The following is a 24,067-nucleotide window of genomic DNA, read 5'->3' on the forward strand; positions in this document are numbered from 1 at the left end:
CCTGGCGCTGTGAGGCAGCAGTGCTGACCACTGTGCCACCCTTGGATCCCGGTCTGCCAATCCATGGACCTCATTTCTTGGCCATCACCCTGAACATGCAAACAACGCTTAGGCTTGCTGGTAGCTTTTCCTGCACTCCGCACATTGCAACCCTCCATTCACCAGACTTCTGGAATGTAGGCTGCCCGAGTTCCGATTCTAGAGGGAAAAGGAAGCTCAGTCACTCTCAGTATTGCTGCCTGCGCTGTACAATGGGTACATCGTACCAGGGCAAAATCACAAATGTCCCGGCACAGGCAGAGGTGGGCCACTGTGATGCCATATCTACTGGTCTAGCTGTGTACCCCTGGGTTGGAGTTGTTGCGGGTGAGGACACCATCGGTGGCATGAGGTTTTAACACAGTGGCCGAAATTTTACCGTCCCGCCCGTCCCACAGGAATCGGAGCGGGCGAGGGGAGGACAGTAGGAAGGTCCGTTGACCTCAGGCAGGATTTTACGGTTTCGGGACGAACGAGACTGTAAAACCCCACCCAATGAGCTGTTGTGTTCTGGAATGCACTAACTGAACTGGGTGATGGAAGAAGATTCAATATTAATCAAAGGAAATAAGTAAGTTTATTTATTAGTGTCACAAGTAAGGCTTATATTAACGCTGCAATGAAGTTACTGTGAAAATCCCCAAGTCGCCACACTCCGGCGCCTGTTCGGATACACTGAGGGAGAATTTAGCACGGCCAATGCATCTAACCGAATTTTACCTTGGGGGACGGGACGGTAAGATTCTGGCCACTGTGTTAAAACCTCATGCCACCAATGGTGTCCTCACCCGCAACAACTCCAACCCGGGGGTACACGGCTAGACCAGTAGATGACATCACAGCGCCCCCTCCCCCCCCGCCTCCCCCTCTGAGGCTGAGAATTGTTTAGGTAATCTCTGCCTGTGCCGGGACATTTGTGATTTTGCCCCTGGTACGATGTACCCATTGTACAATTCAGGCAGCAATACTGAGAGTTACTGAGCTTCCTTTTCCTCTTGGAACCCGGGCAGCCTACACGTCTTTCGCACTGTGGGAGGAAACCGGGAGCGCCCGGAGGAAACCCAGGCAGACACGGGGAGAACGTGCAGACTCCGCACAGGCAGTGACCCAAGGCCAGGAATTGAACCCGTTTCCCTGGCGCCGTGAGGCAGCTGTGCTAACCACTGGTGCCACCAAACCAATGGGACAATTACAGAGCCAAGGAGAATAGGGGACAGTGGAGAATTAGCATTCTCTAGGTTTAATACGATGGGCTGAATGGCCTCTTCCTTGGGCTGGATGACTTTTGATTGTCTTTGGGGCTCTCCCCCCCCGGGTCCGTTTAATTCCTGTCCCCCTGGTTGACAGGCTACTGTCCCAGGCTGACCTGGGTTAGACAGGGTTATTAGAACCATAGAAAATTACAGCTCAGAAACAGGCCCTTTGGCCCTTCTTGTCTGTGCCGAACCATTTTTTGCCTAGTCCCACTGACCTGCACTTGGACCATATCCCTCCACACCCCTCTCATCCATGAACCCGTCCAAGTTATTCTTAAATGTTAAAAGTGACCCCGCATTTACCACTTTATCCGGCAGCTCATTCCACACTCCCACCACTCTCTGCGTGAAGAAGCCCCCCCCCTAATATTCCCTTTAAACTTTTCTCCTTTCACCCTTAACCCATGCCCTCTGGTTTTTTTCTCCCCTAGCCTCAGCGGAAAAAGCCTGCTTGCATTCACTCTATCTATACCCATCAAAATCTTATACACCTTATTGTTTGGTGAACAGTTATGAAGGTTCCTTCCCCGCACATTCGAACCTCCCACAGCCGCCCCCTCCCTGGCCACAGCCCGGAGAAACTGACCTCTGCATCCCAGCAGCACTGGAGATTCTCCAGACCCCCCCAGGAGAGACCCACTGAGGGCCAAGCGGACCAGGGCCAAGCTCAGTCTGGTGAGCAAACTTTGGACCTTCTCTCCTTCTCTCTCCATCAAGCCATCATTTAACCTCATTCCCCCTCTACCCCTTTTAATCTCCCCCAATTCCTCCTTCCTTTCCCAAAGAGACAGATCCCTGGCTTCCATTCATTCTGTCTCATTCACTCTCACCGATTCTCTGATTCTCACTGACTCTCACAGATTCATTCTCACTTTGATTCATTCTCCCACAGCCTGGGACAGTAACCTGTCAACCAGGGGGACAGGAATTAAACAGACCCGGGGGGAGCCCCAAAGACAATCAAAAATCATCCAGCCCAAGGAAGAGGCCATTCAGCCCATTGTATTACACTTTGAGAATGCTAATTCTTCACTGCGCTGTTCCCCCATCCTCCTTGGCTCTGTAATTGTCCCATTAAGAAACTATACTGGCACGGTGGCACAGTGGTCAGCACTGCTGCCTCACAGTGTCAGGGATCCAGGTTTAATTCCCAGCTCGGGTCACTGTCTGTGTGGAGTCTGCACATTCTCCCCGTGTCTGCGTGGGTTTTCTCCGGGTGCTCCAGTTTCCTCCCACAGTCCAAAAGATGTGCAGGTTAGGTGGATTGGCCATGCTAAATTGCCCCTTAGTATCCAAAGATGTGTAGGTTAGGCGGATTGGCCATGCTAAATTGCCCATTAGTGTCCAAAGATGTGTAGGTTAGGGGGATTGGCCATGCTAAATTGCCCCTTCGTATCCAAAGATGTGTAGGTTAGGGGATTGGCCATGCTAAATTGCCCCTTAGTATCCAAAGACGTGTAGGTTAGGCAGATTGGCCATGCTAAATTGCCCCTTAGTGTCCAAAGAAGTGTAGGTTAGGGGGATTGGCCATGCTAAATTGCCCCTTAGTATCCAAAGATGTGTAGGTTAGGGGGATTGGCCATGCTAAATTGCCCCTTAGTATCCAAAGATGTGTAGGTTAGGGGGATTGGCCATGCTAAATTGCCACTTAGTGTCCAAAGGTGTGTAGGTTAGGGGGATTGGCCATGCCAAATTGCCCCTTAGTGTCCAAAGATGTGTAAGTTAGGGGGATTGGCCGTGCTAAATTGCCCCTTAGTATCCAAAGATGTGTAGGTTAGGGGGATTGGCCATGCTAAATTGCCACTTAGTGTCCAAAGGTGTGTAGGTTAGGGGGATTGGCCATGCCAAATTGCACCTTAGTGTCCAAAGATGTGTAGGTTAGGGGGATTGGCCATGCCAAATTGCACCTTAGTGTCCAAAGATGTGTAGGTTAGGGGGATTGGCCGTGCTAATTGGCCCTTCCTCTCCTGAAGAGACAGATCCCTGGCTCCCATTCATTCTTTCTCATTCACTCTCACTCTCACCCTGATTCTCATTAACTCTCACTGATTCATTCTCACTCTCATTCATCCTCACTCATTTATTCTCACTCACTGGTTCTCATTCACTCACTGATTTTAATGAATTTCCACTGTTTCTCAGAGTCACTTATTCTCACTGACTTTTATTGCTGATTCTCATTTACTGTTACTGACTTTCACGAATTTCCCCTGCTCTAACCGGGGGTCACTGATTCTCACTTATTCTCATTGAATCTTCTTTTCATTCTGACTGATACTTACTGTGATTCTCGCTCTTTTCCATTGACTGATTCTTATTTGATTCTCACTAATTCTCATCAACTCCCACCCCACCCTCCCACCCCCCCAGCGATCTCTCACCAGTTTTTGACGCCCCTCCCCGATCTCTGTTAGCTTTCGCTGATTCGCTAACACTTACTGATTTGCATGTGTCCTCACTGGTTCTTGTTGAGATCTCACTGATTCTCACTGGGATCCGCCACAGGCGTGCGAGCATCTGAAACTATTTTCTTTCATGCACCCTCTCCAGGCAGCCGGGTGTAAAAGAGGAAAACCTGTCTTAAAAGGGTCAGGCTATTCAACCATATGAGGCATTCCAGCCAAGATGAGTCTTCATCTCAAGCTCGCACTCACTCACTCACGTTCCAGCTATGGGTTTGTGAGGGACGCTGCTTAATGTCTAACCCCTCCCTAACCCAGTGAGAATGAATGTAATATACGGAGCAAATCGTGGGTCTACCTTTGATCTTAGAAATCCTACAGCACAGAAAGAGGCCATTCGGCCCATCGAGGCTGCACCGACCACAATCCCACCCAGGCCCTACCCCCATATCCCTACATATTTACCCACTAATCCGTCTAACCTACACATCCCAGGACACTAAGGGCAATTTTAGCATGGCCAATCAACCTAACCCGCACATGTTTGGACTGTGGGAGGAAACCGAAGCACCCGGAGGAAACCCACGCAGACACGGGGAGAATGTGCAAACTCCACACAGACAGTGACCCAAGCCGGGAATCGAACCCAGGTCCCTGGAGCTGTGAAGCAGCAGTGCTAACCACTGTGCTACCGTGCCACCCTTTGGGTTGAGTTGTGGTGGCAGTCCGTGTATCTTATGTCGAGGACGATGCGTAACGTCCAAGTAATAGTGAGAGCTGTGTGAAGGAAGGATTGAAAAGGCCTCTCCATGAACTGGATACCTTGTTGATCCACACCTGCTTTCATATCATTTTCCAGTGTGCAGACTGGGAACATTTTAATGAGGTGAAGCCAGATACAAATTGTTAAGGTGCTTTATTCAGCAGACATCAAATGAAAGGACTGACCGTAACTCCAGAGACCACAAGACGCAGGAGCAGAAATAGGCCATCGAGTCTGCTCCGCCATTCAGTGAGCCCATGACATGATCAGAACATGACAGATCTGGGGCAGCCCGGCGGCACAGTGGTGAGCACTGCTGCCTCACAGAGTCAGGGACCCGGGTTTGATTCCCAGCTTGGTTCACTGTCTGTGCGGAGTTTACACATTCTCCCTGTGTCTGCGTGGGTTTCCTCCGGGTGCTCCCGTTTCCTCCTACAGTCCGAAAGACATGTAAGTTAGGTGGATTGGCCATGCTAAATTGCCCCTTAATGTCCCAAGATGTGCAGGTTAGATGGATTGGCCATGATAAATTGCCCCTTAGTGTCCCAAGATGTGCAGGTCACGTGGATTGGCCATGCTAAATTGCCCCTTAGTGTCCAAAGATGTGCAGGTTGGGTGGATTGGCCATGCTAAATTGCCCCTTAGTGTCCAAAGATGTGCAGGTTAGATGGATTGGCCATGCCAAATTGCACCTTAGTGTCCCAAGATGTGCAGGTCAGGTGGATTGGCCATGCTAAATTGCCCCTTAGTGTCCCAAGATGTGCAGGTTAGGTGGATTGGCCATGCTAAATTGCCCCTTAGTGTCCCAAGATGTGCAGGTCAGGTGGATTGGCCATGCTAAATTGCCCCTTAGTGTCCCAAGATGTGCAGGTCAAGTGGATTGGCCATGCTAAATTGCCCCTTAGTGTCCAAAGATGTGCAGGTTGGGTGGATTGGCCATGCTAAATTGCCCCTTAGTGTCGCAAGATGTGTAGGTTAGGTGGATTGGCCATGCTAAATTGCCCCTTAGTGTCCAAAGATGTGCAGGTTAAGTGGATTAGCAGGATTAATGTGTGGGGTTGCAGGGATAGGACACTGTGTGGGCCTGGGTAAGATGCATTGACGGAGAGTCGGTGCGGACTTAATGGGCTGAATGGCCTCCTTCTGTCGGAATTCTATGATCTTATGATCTCCTCGACTCCACTTTCCCGCATCATCCCCATAACCCTCGATTCCCTTACTGAATAAAAATCTCAGGCTTGAACATACTTAACGCCCCAGCCTCCACAGCCCTCTGCGGGAAAGAATTCCACAGATTCACTCCCCTCTGAGAGAAGAAATTCCTCCTCATCTCTGGCTTCAATACTTGAAAGCCGTTTTCCCCTACACTATTCCCACGTCTCTTTAGGGCATCAGTATTTAGAAATCCGCCCATCTTGTCTTTAAACAGACTCAGTGACTGAGCTCCCAAAGCTCTCTGGGATAGAGAATTCCAAAAATTCACAACAGTTCCATTTTGAGTACAGAGTGTTCTTATCAGCTTCTTTCTCCTGTGTAACACATCTGTTGAGTGTTCTGAGCATGTGCAGGGCTTAGGTGGGTTTTTCAGTCTGCAAGAGGGTGACATGTAAGTGAGACCTGTTTTTCTAGTGCTCCTGTTTTCATAGTTGTTGCTGTTCTGCTGGGTTACTGTTGTTACATTGTTACTTATTTATATATAGAACATAGAACAGTACAGCACAGAACAGGCCCTTTGGCCCACGATGTTGTGCCGAGCTTTATCTGAAACCAAGATCAAGCTATCTCACTCCCTATCATCCTGGTGTGCTCCATGTGCCTATCCAATAACCGCTTAAATGTTCCTAAAGTGTCTGACTCCACTATCACTGCAGGCAGTCCATTCCACACCCCAACCACTCTCTGCGTAAAGAACCTACCTCTGATATCCTTCCTGTATCTCCCACCACGAACCCTATAGTTATGCCCCCTTGTAATAGCTCCATCCACCCGAGGAAATAGTCTTTGAACGTTCACTCTATCTATCCCCTTCATCATTTTATAAACCTCTATTAAGTCTCTCCTCAGCCTCCTCTGCTCCAGAGAGAACAGCCCTAGCTCCCGCAACCTTTCCTCATAAGACCTACCCTCCAAACCAGGCAGCATCCTGGTAAATCTCCTCTGCACTCTTTCCAGCGCTTCCACATCCTTCCTATAGTGAGGTGACCAGAACTGCACACAATATTCCAACTGTGGTCTCACCAAGGTCCTGTACAGTTGCAGCATAACCCCACGGCTCTTAAACTCCAACCCCCTATTATAAAGAAGTTCTTTCTTTTTAACACATTGGACTACTTTATTTGTGATCTCAAGTCGTCACAACAACCCTCCGAGTAAACCTTCCCGCCTCAATGGTGAAAATCGAGCCCTTTCTATCATTTTAAACCCTCACTCCTCTGTACTCGAGGGAATTCATGTCTAGTTTATGCAGCCTGTCCTTGTAATTTTATCCATGTAGCCAAGGTATTGTTCTTGTGAATCTGCTGCATTTCTAACCAGGCCATTGTATCCTTGGTGGTTTCTAGGTGTCCAGATCACCAACAACCTGTACTGGTCCCTGCATATCGGCATTATAATTAAGAAAGCCCATCAGTGCCTCTACTTTCTCAGGAGGCTAAGGAAATTCGGCATGTCCACTACGACTATCACCAATCTTTACAGATGCACCATAGAAAGCATTCTTTCTGGTTGTATCACAGCTTGGTATGGCTCCTGCTCTGTCCAAGACCACAAGGAACTACAAAGGATCATGAATGTAGCCCAATCCATCACTCAAACCAGCCTCCCATCCATTGACTCCATCTACACTTCCCGCTGCCTCGGAAAAGCAGCCAGCATAATTAAGGACCCCATGCACCCCGGACATTCTCTCTTCCACCTTCTTCCTTCGGGAAAAAGATACAAAAGTCTGAGGTCACCTTCCAACCAACTCAAGAACAGGTTCTTCCCTGCTGCTATCAGACTTTGGAATGGACGTACCTTGCACTAAGTTGATCTTTCTCTACACCCTAAGCTATGACTGTAACACTCCATTCTGCACTCTCTCCTTTCCTTCTCTATGAACGGTATGCTTTGTCTGTATAGTGTGCAAGAAACAATACTTTTCACTGTATACAATACATGTGACAATAATAAATCAAATCAAATCTATGAAATGACCATCTGATGGGCCTCTTGGTGACTGTCTACTTGAGCTAAAGAACTCCTATTAAATCCAGAGTTGCCAACTCTCGTTAAAAGTCACCCCTGATTGCCCTTCTCTGGCCAAGGGGCAAGGATTTTGCACGAAGCTGAAGCTTGAAATGTCACCCAAACAGCCATTTCTCCAACCCACTCATCCTTAATGAGTGTTCAAAGACTTGACACTCCTAGAGTTCTTCAGAGCAGTGTCGTGGAGATTAAGCCTCAAATGCTGGCAATACCAGGCCAATCCTGGAGGGTGCGCAATCAAATGTTAAATGCATACTCTTCCTGGGACCTTTGTTAAAATAAACAAGATGTTTGTCACTGTAATTTAGTAAACTTTGCAAGGTATTTATTGAAAATGTCAGTGATATTTCCGGAGGTTTCACCATTCATATTCCAGTAAAACCACCCAGTGCCCGCCCCATTCTGCCACTTGCACCCTGCAATGAGACGTTACAACAGGGTGATGGGATCGCCAGGAAAACTCCAAAGATGTTTGGGCGGCACAGTGGTTAGCACTGCTGCCTCACAGCTCCAGGGACCCAGGTTCGATTCTCAGCTCGGGTCACTGTCTGTGCGGAGTCTGCACGTTCTCCCCGTGTCTGCGTGGGTTTCCTCCGGGTGCTTCGGTTTCCTCCCACAGTCCAAAGATGTGCGGGTTAGGTGGATTGGCCATGCTAAATTGCCCCTTAGTGTCAGGAGGACTCGGAGGGTAAATATGTGCGGTTACGGGGATAGGGCCTGGGTGGGATTGTTGTCGGTGCAGGCTCGATGGGCCGAATGGCCTCCTTCTGCACTGTAGATTCTATACCACTGAAGGTGAGAAACATCTGCTCATTCGAACACAAGAGGGTGACGGGCCAGAGGGAGGCTGTTCGGCCCACTGGTTCAAAGTCATCCTTTGCCAGTGTGATCTGAAGCCATTGTGCATGCTTGTGAGGGTCCGCAAACTCTCACTGTGCTGGGCCGTGGGTCTGTCTCTGAACTAACTCCACTCCCCCCCCACCCCCCCCCCCCCCCCCCCCCACCCCCACCTCTCCCCAGCATGCAGTGAGTTTCAATCAGGAATTCTGTGGGTAATTGCCAAGTGGAGAGACTGGGCATCATGTGGCAGAAAGAGGAGAAAGGAACCTCCAACAGGTTTGGCCTCACCCGCTGTGTGTGAGCTGGGGTATTCTGTATCCACTCTTCCTGCCCCCTTCACTTGAGGGCAAGTGACAACGGAGAGCAAGACCATCGAATACACCTCAGTCAAGAGCCCACCGCAGGACAAGGTGTGAACTTGTCAGTGAATTAGTCCATAGGCCGTGCTAAATTGCCCCTTAGTGTCCCAAGATGTGCAGATTAGGTGGATTGGCCATGCTAAATTGTCCCTTAGTGTCCCAAGATGTGCAGATTAGGTGGATTGGCCATGCTAAATTGTCCCTTAGTGTCCAAAGATGTGCAGGTTTAGCCATGGTAAATGCGTGGGGTTATGGGAATAGGGCAGGGGGAGTGGGCCTGGCCAATGGTCTTTTGGACAGTCAGTGCAGTTTTGATGGGCCGAATGGCCTCCTTCTACACTGTCGGGATTCCATGGATTCTAATTCCCCCTAAACTGCACATTTCTGGAGTGTGGGAGAATACCCACGCAGACACGGGGAGAACGTGCAGACTCCACACAGACAGTGACCCAAGCTGGGAATTGTACCTAAGTCCCTTGTGCTGTGAGGTAACAGTGCTAACCACTGTGCCACCGTTATGGAGGACAGGCCATGACCCATTGAAGGCAGCTGCCTTTCAGCCTTCTCACCTGCCGCCGCTCTGGTTCCTTGCTGGATGTCTGTAAGAGATCGGCGTCCTCTGAACCTTACTCTCAGGAACCGTGTAATCAGGGGCCAGACATGGAAGCCACGCTGTCTCTCTGTGTTTCTGAGGCGCACGATCCCAAGTACTTGTGTTTACTGCCGTGGGCCTGGTCTCAAACACAAAGCCGAGGGTAGGTTGCAATCGACTCGCCACGAATTTCGAGACAAAAAGACTAAAGGCTTATCTGAACAAGACAATTAGGATGATTAAAGGGTTGGACAGGGTTAATTGGAAAGCAATTATTACCAAAGCGAGGTGGCCCACCCTTACAATTCAAGCTAGGCCCTTCAGACGGCATGGGGTTAAAGTTGAAAGTTCAGGAGAACAGGAACAAATTATTTAGCCCCTTAAACCCCGTCATCCAATGAGATTATGGCTAATCTGCAATCTCGTTCCATAGTCCACCTTTTCCCCCCTATCCATTAATACCTTGGGTTAATCATCAATCTATCTCAGATTTAAAAAGAACAATTGCTTTGACATCAATGGAAGAGATCCTTTATGTGTAGAAGTTTCACTCCTGAAAGGTGAGGCTCCAGTTTTTAGACTATTTCTCAAGTCTTCGACCCTCGAACCATTGGAAGTAGTTGCTCCCTATTACTTGACTGTTTCCCCCTTTGTATCTTGAAAGCTTTGATCAAATCACCCCTTAACCTTTTAAATTTCCTAAATTTGCGTAATCTCCTCGCCTCTCCGTTCTGGATAAACTACACTCTACGGCTGGGGGCGGCAGTGGTTAGCACTGCTGCCTCACAGCGCCAGGGACCCGGGTTTGATTCCCGGCTTGGGTCACTGTCTGTGTGGAGTCTGCACGTTCTCCCCGTGTCTGCGTGGGTTTCCTCCGGGTGCTCCGGTTTCCTCCCGAAGTCCAAAGATATGAGGGTTAGGTTGATTGGCCATGCTAAATTGCCCCTTAGTGTCAGGGGGACTATCAGGGTAGATACATGGCGATACAGAGATAGGGGTTGGGTGGGATTGTGGACAGTGCAAACTCAATGGGCCAAATGGCCTCCTGCTGCACTGTACGGATTGTATACTGTGTTGGGGATTGATAGCCTCACAACGCCAGGGACCCGGGTTCAATTCCCGGCTTGGGTCACTGTGCAGAGTCTGCATGTTCTCCCCGTGTCTGCATGGGTTTCCTCCAGGTGCTCCGGTTTCCTCCCACAGTGCGAAAGATGTGCTGGTTAGGTACATTGACCATGCTAAATTCTCTCTCAGTGCACCCGAACAGGCGCCGGAGTGTGGCCACTAGGGAATTTTCACAATAACTTCACTGCAGTGAAGCCGACTTGTGACACTAATAAATGAACTCAAACTTAATCTATCCTTCTCAAGGTTATTTTAAAGTTCCAGGGGCTATGCCTGGGGTGTGATCCTGGCTGGGATACAGTTCCATTGGGCATGCTGAGTGTCTATATAGGGTAATTGGACCATCACAACCAATTCTGATCTCCGAAACATCCCCAGTTCTCAGTTGAGGGTCACTGGACAACATCAGGATCCAAATCGCAATGTATCCTTGGAATTGAAGCACACAAAGACTGGATTAGATCATCTCGCCCCTCAAGGCTGTCGTCCCACCATTTGATAAGATCATGACTGATCCTTGAATCCCAATCCACTTTCCCACCTGATCCCCATATCCCTTAATTTCTTTTGAGTTCACGAACCTCTGTCTTGAGGGCAGCACAGTGGATAGCACTGCTGCCCCACAGCTCCAGGGACCTGGGTTTGATTCCCAGCTTGGGTCGTTATCTGTGTAGAGTCTGCACATTCTCCTCGTGTCTGCGTGGGTTTCCTCCGGGTGCTCCGGTTTCCCCCCACAGTCCAAAGATGTGTGCAGGTTAGGTGGATTGGCCATGCTAAATTGCCCCTTAGTGTCAGGGGGACTAGAAGGGTAAATACATGGGGTTATGGGAATAGGGCCTGGGTGGGATTGCTGTCCGTGAAGGCTCAATGGACCGAATGGCCTCCTTCTGCACTGTAGGCATTCTATGAATCTTCCCAATGATTGGGCATCCACAGCTCGCTGGGATAGAGAATTCAAAATATCCACAACCCACCCAAAAGAGGGACATTTCTGTGAAATAGTTGACCTCTTGCCCTGAGGCTGTGCCCCATATTGTCTCTATGATTCAAATTCACACCTTCTGCATTGGTTATTGAGTGTCTTTGAGACAGAGATAGATAGGTTCTTGATTAATAAGGGGATCAGGGGTTATGGGGAAAAGGCAGGAGAATGGGGATGAGAAAAATATCAGCCATAATTGAATGGTGGAGCAGACTCGTTGGGCCGAGTGGCCTAATTCTGCTCCTATGTCTTATGGTCTTATAGGTCAAGCAAGCAAGTGAAATATATGGTGTTGTGCCAGTGATCTCCTTGAAGGGTAGGGCACAGAAGGAGACCATTTGGCCCACTGTGCCTGTGCCAGCCCTTTGAAAGATGAGTCCCACTTTCCACCCATAGCCCTGCAAATCTATCAAGTATCTATCCAATTCACTTTCAAATATACTCTGAACTACTTCCACCGCCCTCTCAGGCAAAACATCCCTGAGAACAACTCGCTGCATTGAAAAAATGCCCCCTTTTGTTCTTTAGCCAATTCTCTTAAACATATGTCCTCTGGTTACCAGTTGCCAATGGAAACAGTTGTTTTTATTTCTTTTTCATCACAACTCCTCATGATTGTAACCATCCCCATCACAATCTCCCCATCGCAATCTCCCCAACGCAATCTCCCCATCACAATCTCCCCATCACAATCTCCCCATCGCAATCTCCACTCCAAGGAGAACAAACCCAGCTTCTTCTCTTTCCCCACTTTACAGAGGTTCAGAGATTCATAGAACCCGACAGTGCAGAAAGCAGCCATTTGGCCCATCGGGTCTGCACTAACTCTCCGAAAGAGCATCTTACCCAGTCCCACCCTATCCCCAAGACCTCATGCATTTACCCCGCTAACCCTCCTAACCATCTTTGGACACTAAGGGACAATTTAGCGTGGCCAATCCACCTAACCTACACATCTTTGGACACTAAGGGGCAATTTAGCATGGCCAATCCACCTAACCTACACATCTTTGGACACTAAGGGGCAATTTAGCATGGCCAATCCACCTAACCTACACATCTTTGGACACTAAGGGGCAATTTAGCATGGCCAATCCACCTAATGCGCACACCTTTGAACACTAAGGGACAATTTAGCATGGCCATTCCACCCTAACGTACACATCTTTGGACACTAAGGGGCAATTTAGCATGGCCAGTCCACCTAACCTACATAACTTTGGACACTAAGGGGCAATTTAGCATGGCCAATCCACGTAACCCACACATCTTTGGACACTAAGGGGTAATTTAGCATGGCCAATCCACCTAACCCGCACATCTTTGGAGTGCAGAAGGAAACTGGGAGCACCTGGAAGAAACCCACACAGACATGGGGAGAATGTGCAGACCTCACACAGACAGTCACCTGAGGCCGGAATCAAACCCAGGTCCATGGCGCTGTGAGGCAGCAGTGCTAACCACTGTGCCACCCTCAAGTAGATTCCTCATCCCTGTTACCATTCCAGTAAATCTCCTTTACTATCTCCAAAGTATTCACATCCTTCCCAAAGTGTGGTGCCCAGAATTGGGGACAATACTCAAGTTGAGGCCTAATATTGTGACTAGTGAGGGGACATCCTAACATGTTCTCTGATGTCTTTAGTATCAAGAACACAAACTGACTCCAACTGCCAATACATCCAGTTCAGCAGCCCACAGGCCAGATTGAAATGCTGAGCCAGGAGTCCCTCTTGTCCTCACTCAGATCTCCCTCTGGGTGCACGACACATCACTAAAACCACCCACACCAACACCACTGCCCAGCAGAGCTCCACCATCTCTTTATTTGGAAGAAATAGGGATAGAGATCTTATCAAAGAACTCAGCAGGCAAGCATGGTCCTCAGTGACAGAGACTGAAAGACCCAAGGATCCAGTTCTGGTCTGTGATCAGTTCATAGAATCCTTACAGTGCAGAAGGAGGCCATTCGACCAATCGCGTTTGCATCAACCGAGTATCTTACCCAGACCCACCTGGAGCCCTAGTCCCATAACCCCACTAATCTCCCTAACCTGCACATCTCTGGATACTAAGGGACAATTTAGCATGGCCAATCCACCTAACCTACACATCTTTGGACTGTGGAGGAAACCGGAGCACCCGGAGGAAATCCACGCAGACACTGGAAGAGAGTGCAGACTCCACACAGACAGTGACCCAAGCCAGGAATCGAACCCGTGTTCCTGGCACTGTGAGGCAGCAGTGCTAACCACTGTGCCACTTGTTTAGCTTGGTTCAGTGAATACTCAGCAAAGTAAATTTAGTGTGTGTGTGTGTGTGTGTGTCGGAGAGCAATTGTGTGCATCTGTGCCTTAGTGTGTGATTGCTAATGTCTGTGTGTGTGTGTGTGTGTGTGATGTGTGTCAGAGAGTAAGAGTGTGTGGTGTGTGTGTGCTTTATGTACGAGGGTTAGTGTGTGTGTGAGTGTTTGTGCAAGTGTTGGTATGTGAATGAGCGTGTAAATAAGAGTGAGACTGCTGGTGGGTGTCAGTGTATGTTTATGTGAGCTTTAGTTGACTGAGTGTTAGTATTTATGTTACTGTGTGTGAGAGTATGTGCTAGATTGTGGGTGAGTTGAAGTTTGTGTGTCAGTGTGTGAACGAGTGCTTGTCTGTGTGGATGATTGAGTGCATGTGTGTGAGTATGCATGCGTGTGAGTGTACATGTGTGTGTGTGCACGTGTGTGTGTGCATGTGTGTGCACATGTGTGTGCACGTGTGTGTGTGTGCACATGTGTGTGTGCACGTGTGTGTGTGTGTGCATGTGTGTGCATGTGTGTGTGCACATGTGTGTGCGCATGTGTGTGTGTGCACATGTGTGTGTGCACGTGTGTGTGCATGTGTGTGTGCACGTGTGTGTGCGCACATGTGTGTGTGCACGTGTGCATGTGTGTGTGAATGTGCATATGTGTGTGCACATGTGTGCATATGTATGTGTGTGTGCATGAGTGTGCATACGTGTGTGCATATGTATGTATGTGTGCATATATGTGTGTGCGTATGTGTGTGAGTGTGCATATGTGAGTATGCGTGTGTGTGTGTGTGTGAGTGAGTGACTTGTGGGGCCTCCTGATATTAGGGCTCCATTCAACACCCAGAATCTCCAAATTCCAATGTTAATGAGTGAAGCTGCCCATTTGACGGAGCCACGTTGCTCTCGTGTCGAGTGGCCAGTTTGATTGAGGATGGGAGGCCCAGCCAAGCCCATTGGAGGCCTTTCAGAAGATAAAAGGCCAAAATCACTGCGCATAAATAATCTCCAGGAAAAACAGGGAGTGAAAGAGGGAGCCACACTGTGGAATGTTACAACGCGCGGAAAATACAAATAAACTGTCCACTCCCTCGCAGTACAAAATGGTGCCTTCCACACAGGGACAATTCACACACAGCGAGGTCCTCCCACGGGCTAATACCAGCTTGCCTCTGAATAAGGAGGCAATGAATGCCCAGGAACATTCGCTTAGCTCCGTTCTACTGCTGTCTTCCTTTGTACAGGTGAGTCCAGCAAACCCTGGGCCAATCCAGTCAGCTCATCTGCAGGGTAATAGCTTCCTGTGCCACCATTCCTGTGACGTGCTCTCAATTCCAGAGTTTTTTGTAAAATCAATTCATTTAATCCAAATTCCACCAGCTGCCAGGGTGGGATTTGAACCCGTGTCTCCCTTGCTGGATGACCAATCCTGCGGCATTACCACCAGCGCCCCAGAATCAGAGCTAAAGATGGGAACTCAACTCGTGTCCTGGAGGGAGGGGGTTTTAAAAATATTCTTCTCAGATGCTTACTCACAGTGGAGAGTAAAATACCGACCGCCCATTTCGTGCGCCATCCTATGCTCAAGAAAGACTTGCATTTATATAGCACCTTTCACACCCCGAAGCACTTTACAGCCAATGAAACGCTTCGGTGTGGTTGCTGTTGCAACGCGGCGGTGGATTGGTGCACAAGCTCCCCCTCAAGTTCAGTCGCATTCTGATTTTGTGTCTGGATCTGTCCCCCTGCCCTCAACCCGTTCCAGGAGTTCCCCCGTCCCCAAAATAAAAACTAAAACAGCCCCGTTAAATAATGACAGACATGTCCTGGAGGCAGAGTTGGAGGCCTCGCAAAAAAAAGACTTGATGGAGAAAGAGGCAGAGTCGCAGAGCGTGGCCTCTGGTCCACTAGGCCGTGAAGTTCTTATTGAAGTCGTACGAAGTCTTGCTTTTCCCATTCCTGTCGGCCTGTGTCCAGTGGTAAAAGAAGGCCTGGATACGGTGGGTGGGGCTGAGGCCGTTCTGGAGCGGAGGGACGGAGTTCTGGAACAGAGAAGGACAGAACGGTGATGCCCAGCGATGACGCTGCCTCAAACCCCCACACACTCCCGCCCCCCCCGGTGTCCAATGGCCGGTGGTGCACAGAACCTAAAATTCACCCCTGACTTCCCACCACCATCATCCCCTCCTCCCCCCCCCCCCCCACCCCGAAAGCCACTCCATCCCAATCTCCCTTGGGGAGGGGCCACTGTGGGAAATGGGCAAAAGTCACAATGTTACAGGATGGGGTGTTCTTTTTGAGATGGAGGCCTGGCAGTGTTGTCAGGACATATTTACTCTGTATCTAACACGCGCTGTATCTGCCCTATGAGTATTTAACAGGACATATTGAAGGAGTTTTCAGTCCTGAGGCGCAGTGGGGTTAGCGTCCCTGACTCTGAGTCAGGGGTTAGATACAGAGTAAAGCTCCCTCTACACTGTCCCCATCAAACACTCCCAGGACAGGTACAGCATGGGGTTAGATACAGAGTAAAGCTCCCTCTACACTGTCCTCATCAAACACTCCCAGGACAGGTACAGCACGGGGTTAGATACAGAGTAAAGCTCCCTCTACACTGTCCCCCATCAAACACTCCCAGGACAGGTACAGCACGGGATTAGATACAGAGTAAAGCTCCCTCTGCACTGTCCCCCATCAAACACTCCCAGGACAGGTATAACACGGGGTTAGATACAGAGTAAAGCTCCCTCTACACTGTCCCCCATCAAACACTCCCAGGACAGGTATAACACGGGGTTAGATACAGAGTAAAGCTCCCTCTACACTGTCCCCCATCAAACACTCCCAGGACAGGTATAACACGGGGTTAGATACAGAGTAAAGCTCCCTCCACACTATCTGTTGGTTCGAGTCCCACCCCAGGACTTGGCGACCAACGAAGATGCGTTCATAACGCGACCAAAAAGGCTGAGAGTCAACCTGTAAAATCCTTCCAAATAAGGCAATAGACTGGCGATAAGAGCGGGAGAGACTCCTAGTCAGCTATGCTTGATGTGGAGAGGAGCCCCTCAAGTTGTAAGCCTCCTGGCAACAGACTAGCGACCTGCTCTGGGAATTACCAGCTTTGGAAACAGACAAACGTCTACCTTACTGTGCCACTAGGAGGGGGAAGAGAATTGGAATGGAAGGAGCTTTAACCCCTATCTAACCCCGTGCTGTCCCTGTCCTGGGAGTGTTTGATGGGGACAGTGTAGAGGGAGCTTTACTCTGTATCTGACCCCGTGCTGTCCCTGTCCTGGGAGTGTTTGATGGGGACAGTGTAGAGGGAGCTTTACTCTGTATCTAACCCCGTGCTGTACCTGCCCTGGGAGTGTTTGATGGGGACAGTGTAGAGGGAGCTTTACTCTGTATCTAACCCCGTGCTGTACCTGCCCTGGGAGTGTTTGATGGGGACAGTGTAGAGGGAGCTTTACTCTGTATCTAACCCCGTGCTGTACCTGTCCTGGGAGTGTTTTAATGGGGGACAGTGTAGAGGGAGCTTTACTCTGTATCTAACCCCGTGCTGTACCTGTCCTGGGAGTGTTTGATGAGGACAGTGTAGAGGGAGCTTTACTCTGTATCTAACCCCATGCTGTACCTGTCCTGGGAGTGTTTGATGGGGACAGTGTAGAGGGAGCTTTACTCTGTATCTAACCCCGTGCTGTACCTGTCCTGGGAGTGTTTAATGGGGGACAGTGTAGAGGGAGCTTTACTCTGTATCTAACCCCGTGCTGTACCTGTCCTGGGAGTGTTTGATGGGGACAGTGTAGAGGGAGCTTTACTCTGTATCTAACCCCATGCTGTACCTGTCCTGGGAGTGTTTAATGGGGGACAGTGTAGAGGGAGCTTTACTCTGTATCTAACCCCGTGCTGTACCTGTCCTGGGAGTGTTTGATGGGGACAGTGTAGAGGGAGCTTTACTCTGTACCTAACCTGTGCTGTACCTGTCCTGGGAGTGTTTGATGGGGACAGTGTAGAGGGAGCTTTACTCTGTATCTAACCCCGTGCTGTACCTGTCCTGGGAGTGTTTGATGGGGGACAGTGTAGAGGGAGCTTTACTCTGTATCTCACCCCGTGCTGTACCTGTCCTGGGAGTGTTTGATGGGGGACAGTGTAGAGGGAGTTTTACTCTGTATCTAACCCCGTGTTATACCTGTCCTGGGAGTATTTGATGGGGACAGTGTAGAGGGAGCTTTACTCTGTATCTAACCCCGCGCTGTGCCTGTCCTGGGAGTGTTTGTTGGGACACTTTGATCCAACTGAGGAAATCCCAGGCCTTTTCAGGAATCTGTTAAAAAACAGCCAGTTCAGATGGAGGGAATTCCAGAGCTTGGGGCCCAGGACAGCTGGAGGCATGGCCGCCAATGGTGGAACGATTATAATTAGGGATGCCCAAAATTGGTTGAGTGCAGATATCTTGGAAGATTGAGTGAGATTACAGAGATAGGGAGCGGTGAGGACACAGTGCGATTTGAGTACAAGAATAAGACATTAAAATAAAAGCAAACTCCTTCTGGAAATCAGAAATATCAATCGAAAATGCAGCAGGCGGCACGGTGGCACAGTGGTTAGCACTACTGCCTCACGGCTCCAGGGACCCGGGTTCGATTCCCGGCTTGGGTCACTGTCTGTGTGGAGTTTGCACATTCTCCCTGTGTCTGCGTGGGTTTCCTCCGGGTGCTCCGGTTTCCTCCCACAGTCCGAAAGACGTGCTGGTTAGGTGGATTGGCCGTGCTAAATTCTCCCTCAGTGTACCCGAACAGGCGCCGGAGTGTGGCGACCTAGGGGATTTTTCACAGTAACCTCATCGCAGTTAATGTAAGCCTTCTTATGACACTAATAAATAAACTCTAAAACAATCTGTGGAGAGAAACAGAGTTAACGTTTCGAGTCCATAGAAACATAGAAACCCTACAGTGCAGAAGGAGGCCATTCGGCCCATCGAGTCTGCACCGACCACAATCCCACCCTGGCCCTACCCCCACATATTTACCCGCTAATCCCTCTAACCTACACATCCCAGGACTCTAAGGGGCAATTTCTAACCTGGCCAATCAACCTAACCCACACATCTTTGGACTGTGGGAGGAAACCGGAGCACCCGTAGGAAACCCACGCAGACACGAGGAGAATGTGCAAACTCCACACAAACAGTGACCCGAGCCGGGAATCGAACCCAGGACCCTGGAGCTGTGAAGCAGCAGTGCTAACCACTGTGCTACCGTGCCGCCCTATTGCTACCGTGCCGCCCTAAGTCCGTATGACTTCTTCTTCTGCTCTGAGGGTGGGTCAGGTTGGACTGGAAACTGTACCTTTGTGTCCCTCTCCACAGACCTGTTGAGATTTTCCAGCATTTTCTGTTGATTGTTGAAGAATTTTATAATGGAGATTGGCGCCAACGTTGGTTGGTAAGCACTGAGGGTGATGGGCGAACGGGGGTTAGGAGGTTTGAGAAAGTGGTACAAGGCTTAACCATCTCTCTCACTACTTTGTGCAGAGAGTGCCCCTTTTTTTTATTCATTTGTGGGACATGGGCGTCGCTGGCTGGGCCAGCATTTATTGCCCATCCCTAGTACCCCGAGGGCAGATGAGGATCAACCACATTGCTGTGGCTCTGGAGTCACATGTAGGCCAGACCCGGTAAGGATGGCAGATTTCCTCCCCTACAGAACACTAGTGAACTAGATGGGTTTTTCCACCAATCGACAATGCTTAAAGTTTATTTATTAGTCACAAGTAAGGCTTACATTAACACCGCAATGAAGTTACTGTGAAATTCCCCTAGTCGCCACACTCCGGCGCCTGTTCGGGTCAATGCACCCTAACCAGCACGTCTTTCAAACTGTGGGAGGAAACCGGAGCACCCGGAGGAAACCCATGCAGACACGGGGAGAATGTCCAAACTCCACACAGACAGTGACCCAAGCCTGGAATTGAACCCGTGTCCCTGGCGCTGTGAGGCAGCAGCGCTGACCACTGTGTCGCCCCATCAGTAGATTCTTAATTTCAGATTTTGAATGCAAATTCCGCCACCATCTGCCGTGGCGGGATTCGAACCCGGGTCCCCCAGAACATTGGCTGAGTTTCTGGATCAATAATCTAGCGATAATGCCACTAGGCCATCATCGCCTTCCCATTTAATTAGGGAGGCATTTTGAGAGGCAACCTGTAGCTTTAAACTGCCATACCTTAATGAACATTAACTCCTTGTAATCCCGGTCCGAGGTAACGGGGGAAGACTGCAGCTCCATCGTTGTCTCTCTGGAGAGCAGGGGGGAAGAGTCCAGTGTTCTCATGTGAGCTGCGAGTGTCTCCTGGAACATTGGAATGAGAGGAGAGAAACCGAGAGGTTTGGCAAGGAAATGTCGGAGAGAGAATTCAGCAGGAGAGGGAGTGCAGAAAGAGAGGGAAAGGAGAAAAGAATAAGGATGGGGAGAAGAGAGGAAAGAAAGAAGAGAGCGTGACAAGAGGAGAGTGAGAGAAAGGGAAAAAAGAGTTGAAACAGGGGAAAAGAGCGCATAAAAAGCTAAATAAAACCTCGGTTAGGCCCCATTTGGAGTGTTGCGTACAGTCACCACACCACCAGAAGGATGTGGAAACTCTGGAGGGAGTGCAGAGAAGGTTCACCAGGATGTTGCCTGGTCTCGAGGGTGTTGGCTATGAGGAGAGGTTGAATAAACTAGGATTGTTTTCACTGGAAAGACAGAGGTTGAGGAGAGACCTGGTCTACAGAACTATGAGAGGCACAGACAGGGTGGATAGTCAGAGGCTTTTTCCCCAGGGTGGAAGTGTCAATTACAAGGGGGCACAGGTTCAAGGTGAGAGGGGGAATGTTTAAGGGAGATGTGCGGGGGAAGTTTTTCACGCAGGGAGGGGTGGGTGCCTGGAACGCGCTGCCAGGGGAGGTGGTGGAAGCAGGAACATTAGCAACATTTAAGAGGCATCTGGACAGGTCCATGAATCGGGAGGGAATAGAGGGATACGGTAAGGGAGAAGGTTTTATTTTTAGTTTAGTTAGGACATCATGGTCAGCACAGGCTTGGAGGGCCGAAGGGCCTGTTCCTGTGCTGTACTTCTCTTTGTTCTTTGTTAAAACCGATTGGAGTAGGAATAGGATTAGAACAGGAATAAGAGGCAGAAAGAAAGAAATTGTCAGCTGAAGTCAAACACCTGATAATTAATTGGATGGTACAGTGTTTTTGAGATCATCTCAGCCTCAGGGTATTATGCCTCAGTCCAGGGCACCACCCCCAAAACCCCACGTTCCTGGGCAACCCCTCTCCAAACCAATGGATGGCCAACATCCAGGTATCTCAACCTTTAGATCACAGGATATCAACCACCACCCCCCCCCCCCCCCCACCCCCGGCTCCCTGGGACCCTCCTCCATCCCTCATTCCCTCTTTTCCTCCCTTCCTCCCTCTCTCCCTCCCTCTTTCCCTCCCTCGCTCCCTCCCCACTCCCTCACTCCCTCCTTCCCTCCCTCCCCACTCCCTCTCTCCCTCCCTCGCTCCCTCCTTCCCCCACTCCCTCTGCCCCTCCCTTCTTTCCTCCCTCCCTCCTCCACTCCCCCTCTCCCTCCGACCTTCCCTCCCTTTCTCCCTCCTTCCCCCACTCTCTCCCTCCCTCCTTCCCTCCCTCCCCCCCCCCCCACACCAAGGTGCCACCCCCAGCTTCTGGGACATCTCCCCCCGCTCAGGGGACCTCCAACAGCACCCCCCCCCCCCCCCCCCCCCCCACCCCCACCACCCCCTCCCAAGTCCTGGGCAAACCTCCACTAGATCCCAGGCAGCCCTTCCTGCACCCCCCACAACAAGCCCAGGGCATGACCCCAACTCCCAGGGCATCCCCTCAGCATGGGAACATCTCCCCATCCCAGGGACCCCCAGCATCACCTCCCTCCCTGCCCCTTGCCAAATCCCAGGCAACATTTCTACACCCCATCCCCCCCCCCCCCCTCACCCCCAGTCCCCGTCCCGGGGTGGGGTGTCACCCCACAATTCCCGGGGCAACACCTCTCCTTCTGGGTAATGCCTGCCCAGGTGTCCACCCCCTCCCCCCCCCCCAACCCAGTCACTGCCCCAAGCCAGCAGACTCCCGCACAGCTCCAGCACAACCCCGCAGCCTCGAGCGGCCTACATTTCCCAGCCGTGGGCAGCACTCCCTGCCCCCCGCACCCTCCCCCCTCCCCTTGCCCACCCCCAGCCGAGAGAACTTCCAGCCCCGGGTACCCCACAGCCCTGGCATCAGCACCTGCCTTCAGGGCATCCTCAGAGAATGGTGAGAAACGAGATTAGCTTATCCAAACCCAGTGGCTGGAAGCAGTGAAAGGACCTCTGCTCTCTGCGGTGTCACCACTCACCGTGTGTGCGGGGTCCACGCACAGCGACGCAAGGAGGTGTTTGCGACTCTGACACTCCGACCATCTATATTTCAGCCCGACAGCCTGATCAGCATTTTGCAGTGAATCCCAGAGATCCCGGGCCTGTACGCTGGAACAGAACCAAAGCAAAGTTTAAACTTTATTTATTAGTGCTTACAGTAGAAGTTACAGTGAAAACCCCGTAATCGTCACACTCTGCCACCTGTTCGGGTACACTGAGGGAGAATTTAGCATTGCCAACTCAGCTCGCCAGCATATTTTGGATACCAAGGGGCAATTTAGCATGGCCAATCCACTTAACCTACACATCTTTGGACACTAAGGGGCAATTTAGCATGGTCAATCCACCTAACCTACACATCTTTGGACACTAAGGGGCAATTTAGCATGGCCAATCCACCTAACCTGCACATCTTTCAGACTGTGGGAGGAAACCGGAGCACTCGGAAGAAACCCACGCAGACACGGGGAGAACGTGCAGACTCCGCACAGACAGTGACCCAAGCCGGGAATCGAACCCGGGTCCCTGGTGCTGTGGGGCACCTAAGGCCTGAGTTGCAGTGCCCCAGAAATAGAAACATAGAAACTAGAAGCAGGAGGAGGCCATTCCGCCCTTCGAGCCTGCTACACCATTCATTCTGATCTTGGATGATCATTAAATTCAATATCCTGATCCTCCCTCCCCCCCCTCAATGAAGACAGTACTCTAAACGTTAGCAATGGCACTGGAGGGAACATCCCATATAAGCCGGCCGTCGGGAATGCTGATAAGACCCACCACCTAACGTAATGCATGAGAGAGAGGCAGCCTGCATTCTGTGCTCAGGTTTTTGTGGTGGGACCTTTAAACCCACAACCTCCAGACTCAGAAGTGACAGTGCTACCACTTGGCTACGGCTGGCATGGTTGGCACGGTGGCACAGTGGTTAGCACTGCTGCCTCACGGCTCCAGGGACCAGCGTTCGATTCCCGGCTTGGGTAACAGTCTGTGTGGAGTCTGCACGTTCTCCCTGTGTTTGCGTGGGTTTCCTCCGGGTGCTCCGGTTTCCTCCCACACTCCAAAGATGTGCAGGTTAGGTGGATTGGCCATGCTAAATTGCCCCTTAGTGTCCAAAGATGTGCGGGTTAGGTGGATTGGCCATGCTAAATTGTCCCTTAGTATCCAAAGATGTGCGGGTTAGGTGGATTGGCCATGCTAAATTGTCCCTTAGTGTCCAAAGATGTGCGGGTTAGGTGGATTGGCCATGCTAAATTGTCCCTTAGTATCCAAAGATGTGCGGGTTAGGTGGATTGGCCATGCTAAATTGCCCCTTAGTGTCCAGAGATGTACGGGTTAGGTGGATTGGCCATGCTACATTGCCCCTTAGTGTCCAAAGATGTGCGGGTTAGGTGGATTGGCCATGCTACATTGCCCCTTAGTGTCCAAAGATGTGCGGGTTAGGTGGATTGGCCATGCTAAATTGCCCCTTAGTGTCCAGAGATGTACGGGTTGGGTGGATTGGCCATGCTACATTGCCCCTTAGTGTCCAAAGATATGCGGGTTAGGTGGATTGGTCGTGCTATATTGCTCCTTAATGTCAGAGGGATTAGCCGGGTAAATACGTGGGGTTACGGGAATAGGGCCTGGGTGGGATTGTTCTCGGTGCAGGTTCGATGGGCCAAATGGCCTCCTTCTGCACTGCAGGGATTCTATTCTATGATTCTCTGCGGTGTAACAAAACTCTGTGTATGCAGCAAAGTGAGCTCCCT

At 50.4% G+C, this 24,067-nt stretch overlaps 1 protein-coding gene across 1 annotated transcript in view; it reads right to left on the minus strand.

Moving 5' to 3' along the window:
- Positions 1-8,721: 8,721 nt before the first annotated feature.
- The window catches only part of LOC144511380 (uncharacterized), a 28,233-nt gene continuing 12,887 nt past the window's right edge, over positions 8,722-24,067 (minus strand). The window contains exons 4-7 of the mRNA XM_078241681.1: positions 22,298-22,427; positions 20,124-20,249; positions 14,512-15,938; positions 8,722-14,257 (exon numbers count right to left, since the gene is read on the minus strand). Of these exons, the coding sequence (XP_078097807.1) occupies positions 15,804-15,938; positions 20,124-20,249; positions 22,298-22,427 (391 nt within the window). The 3' untranslated portion in view covers positions 8,722-14,257; positions 14,512-15,803. The remainder of the gene's footprint in view (positions 14,258-14,511; positions 15,939-20,123; positions 20,250-22,297; positions 22,428-24,067) is intronic.

The sequence above is a fragment of the Mustelus asterias genome, chromosome 24, assembly GCF_964213995.1.
Source record: "Mustelus asterias chromosome 24, sMusAst1.hap1.1, whole genome shotgun sequence".
In the NCBI taxonomy this organism is placed as follows: domain Eukaryota; kingdom Metazoa; phylum Chordata; class Chondrichthyes; order Carcharhiniformes; family Triakidae; genus Mustelus; species Mustelus asterias.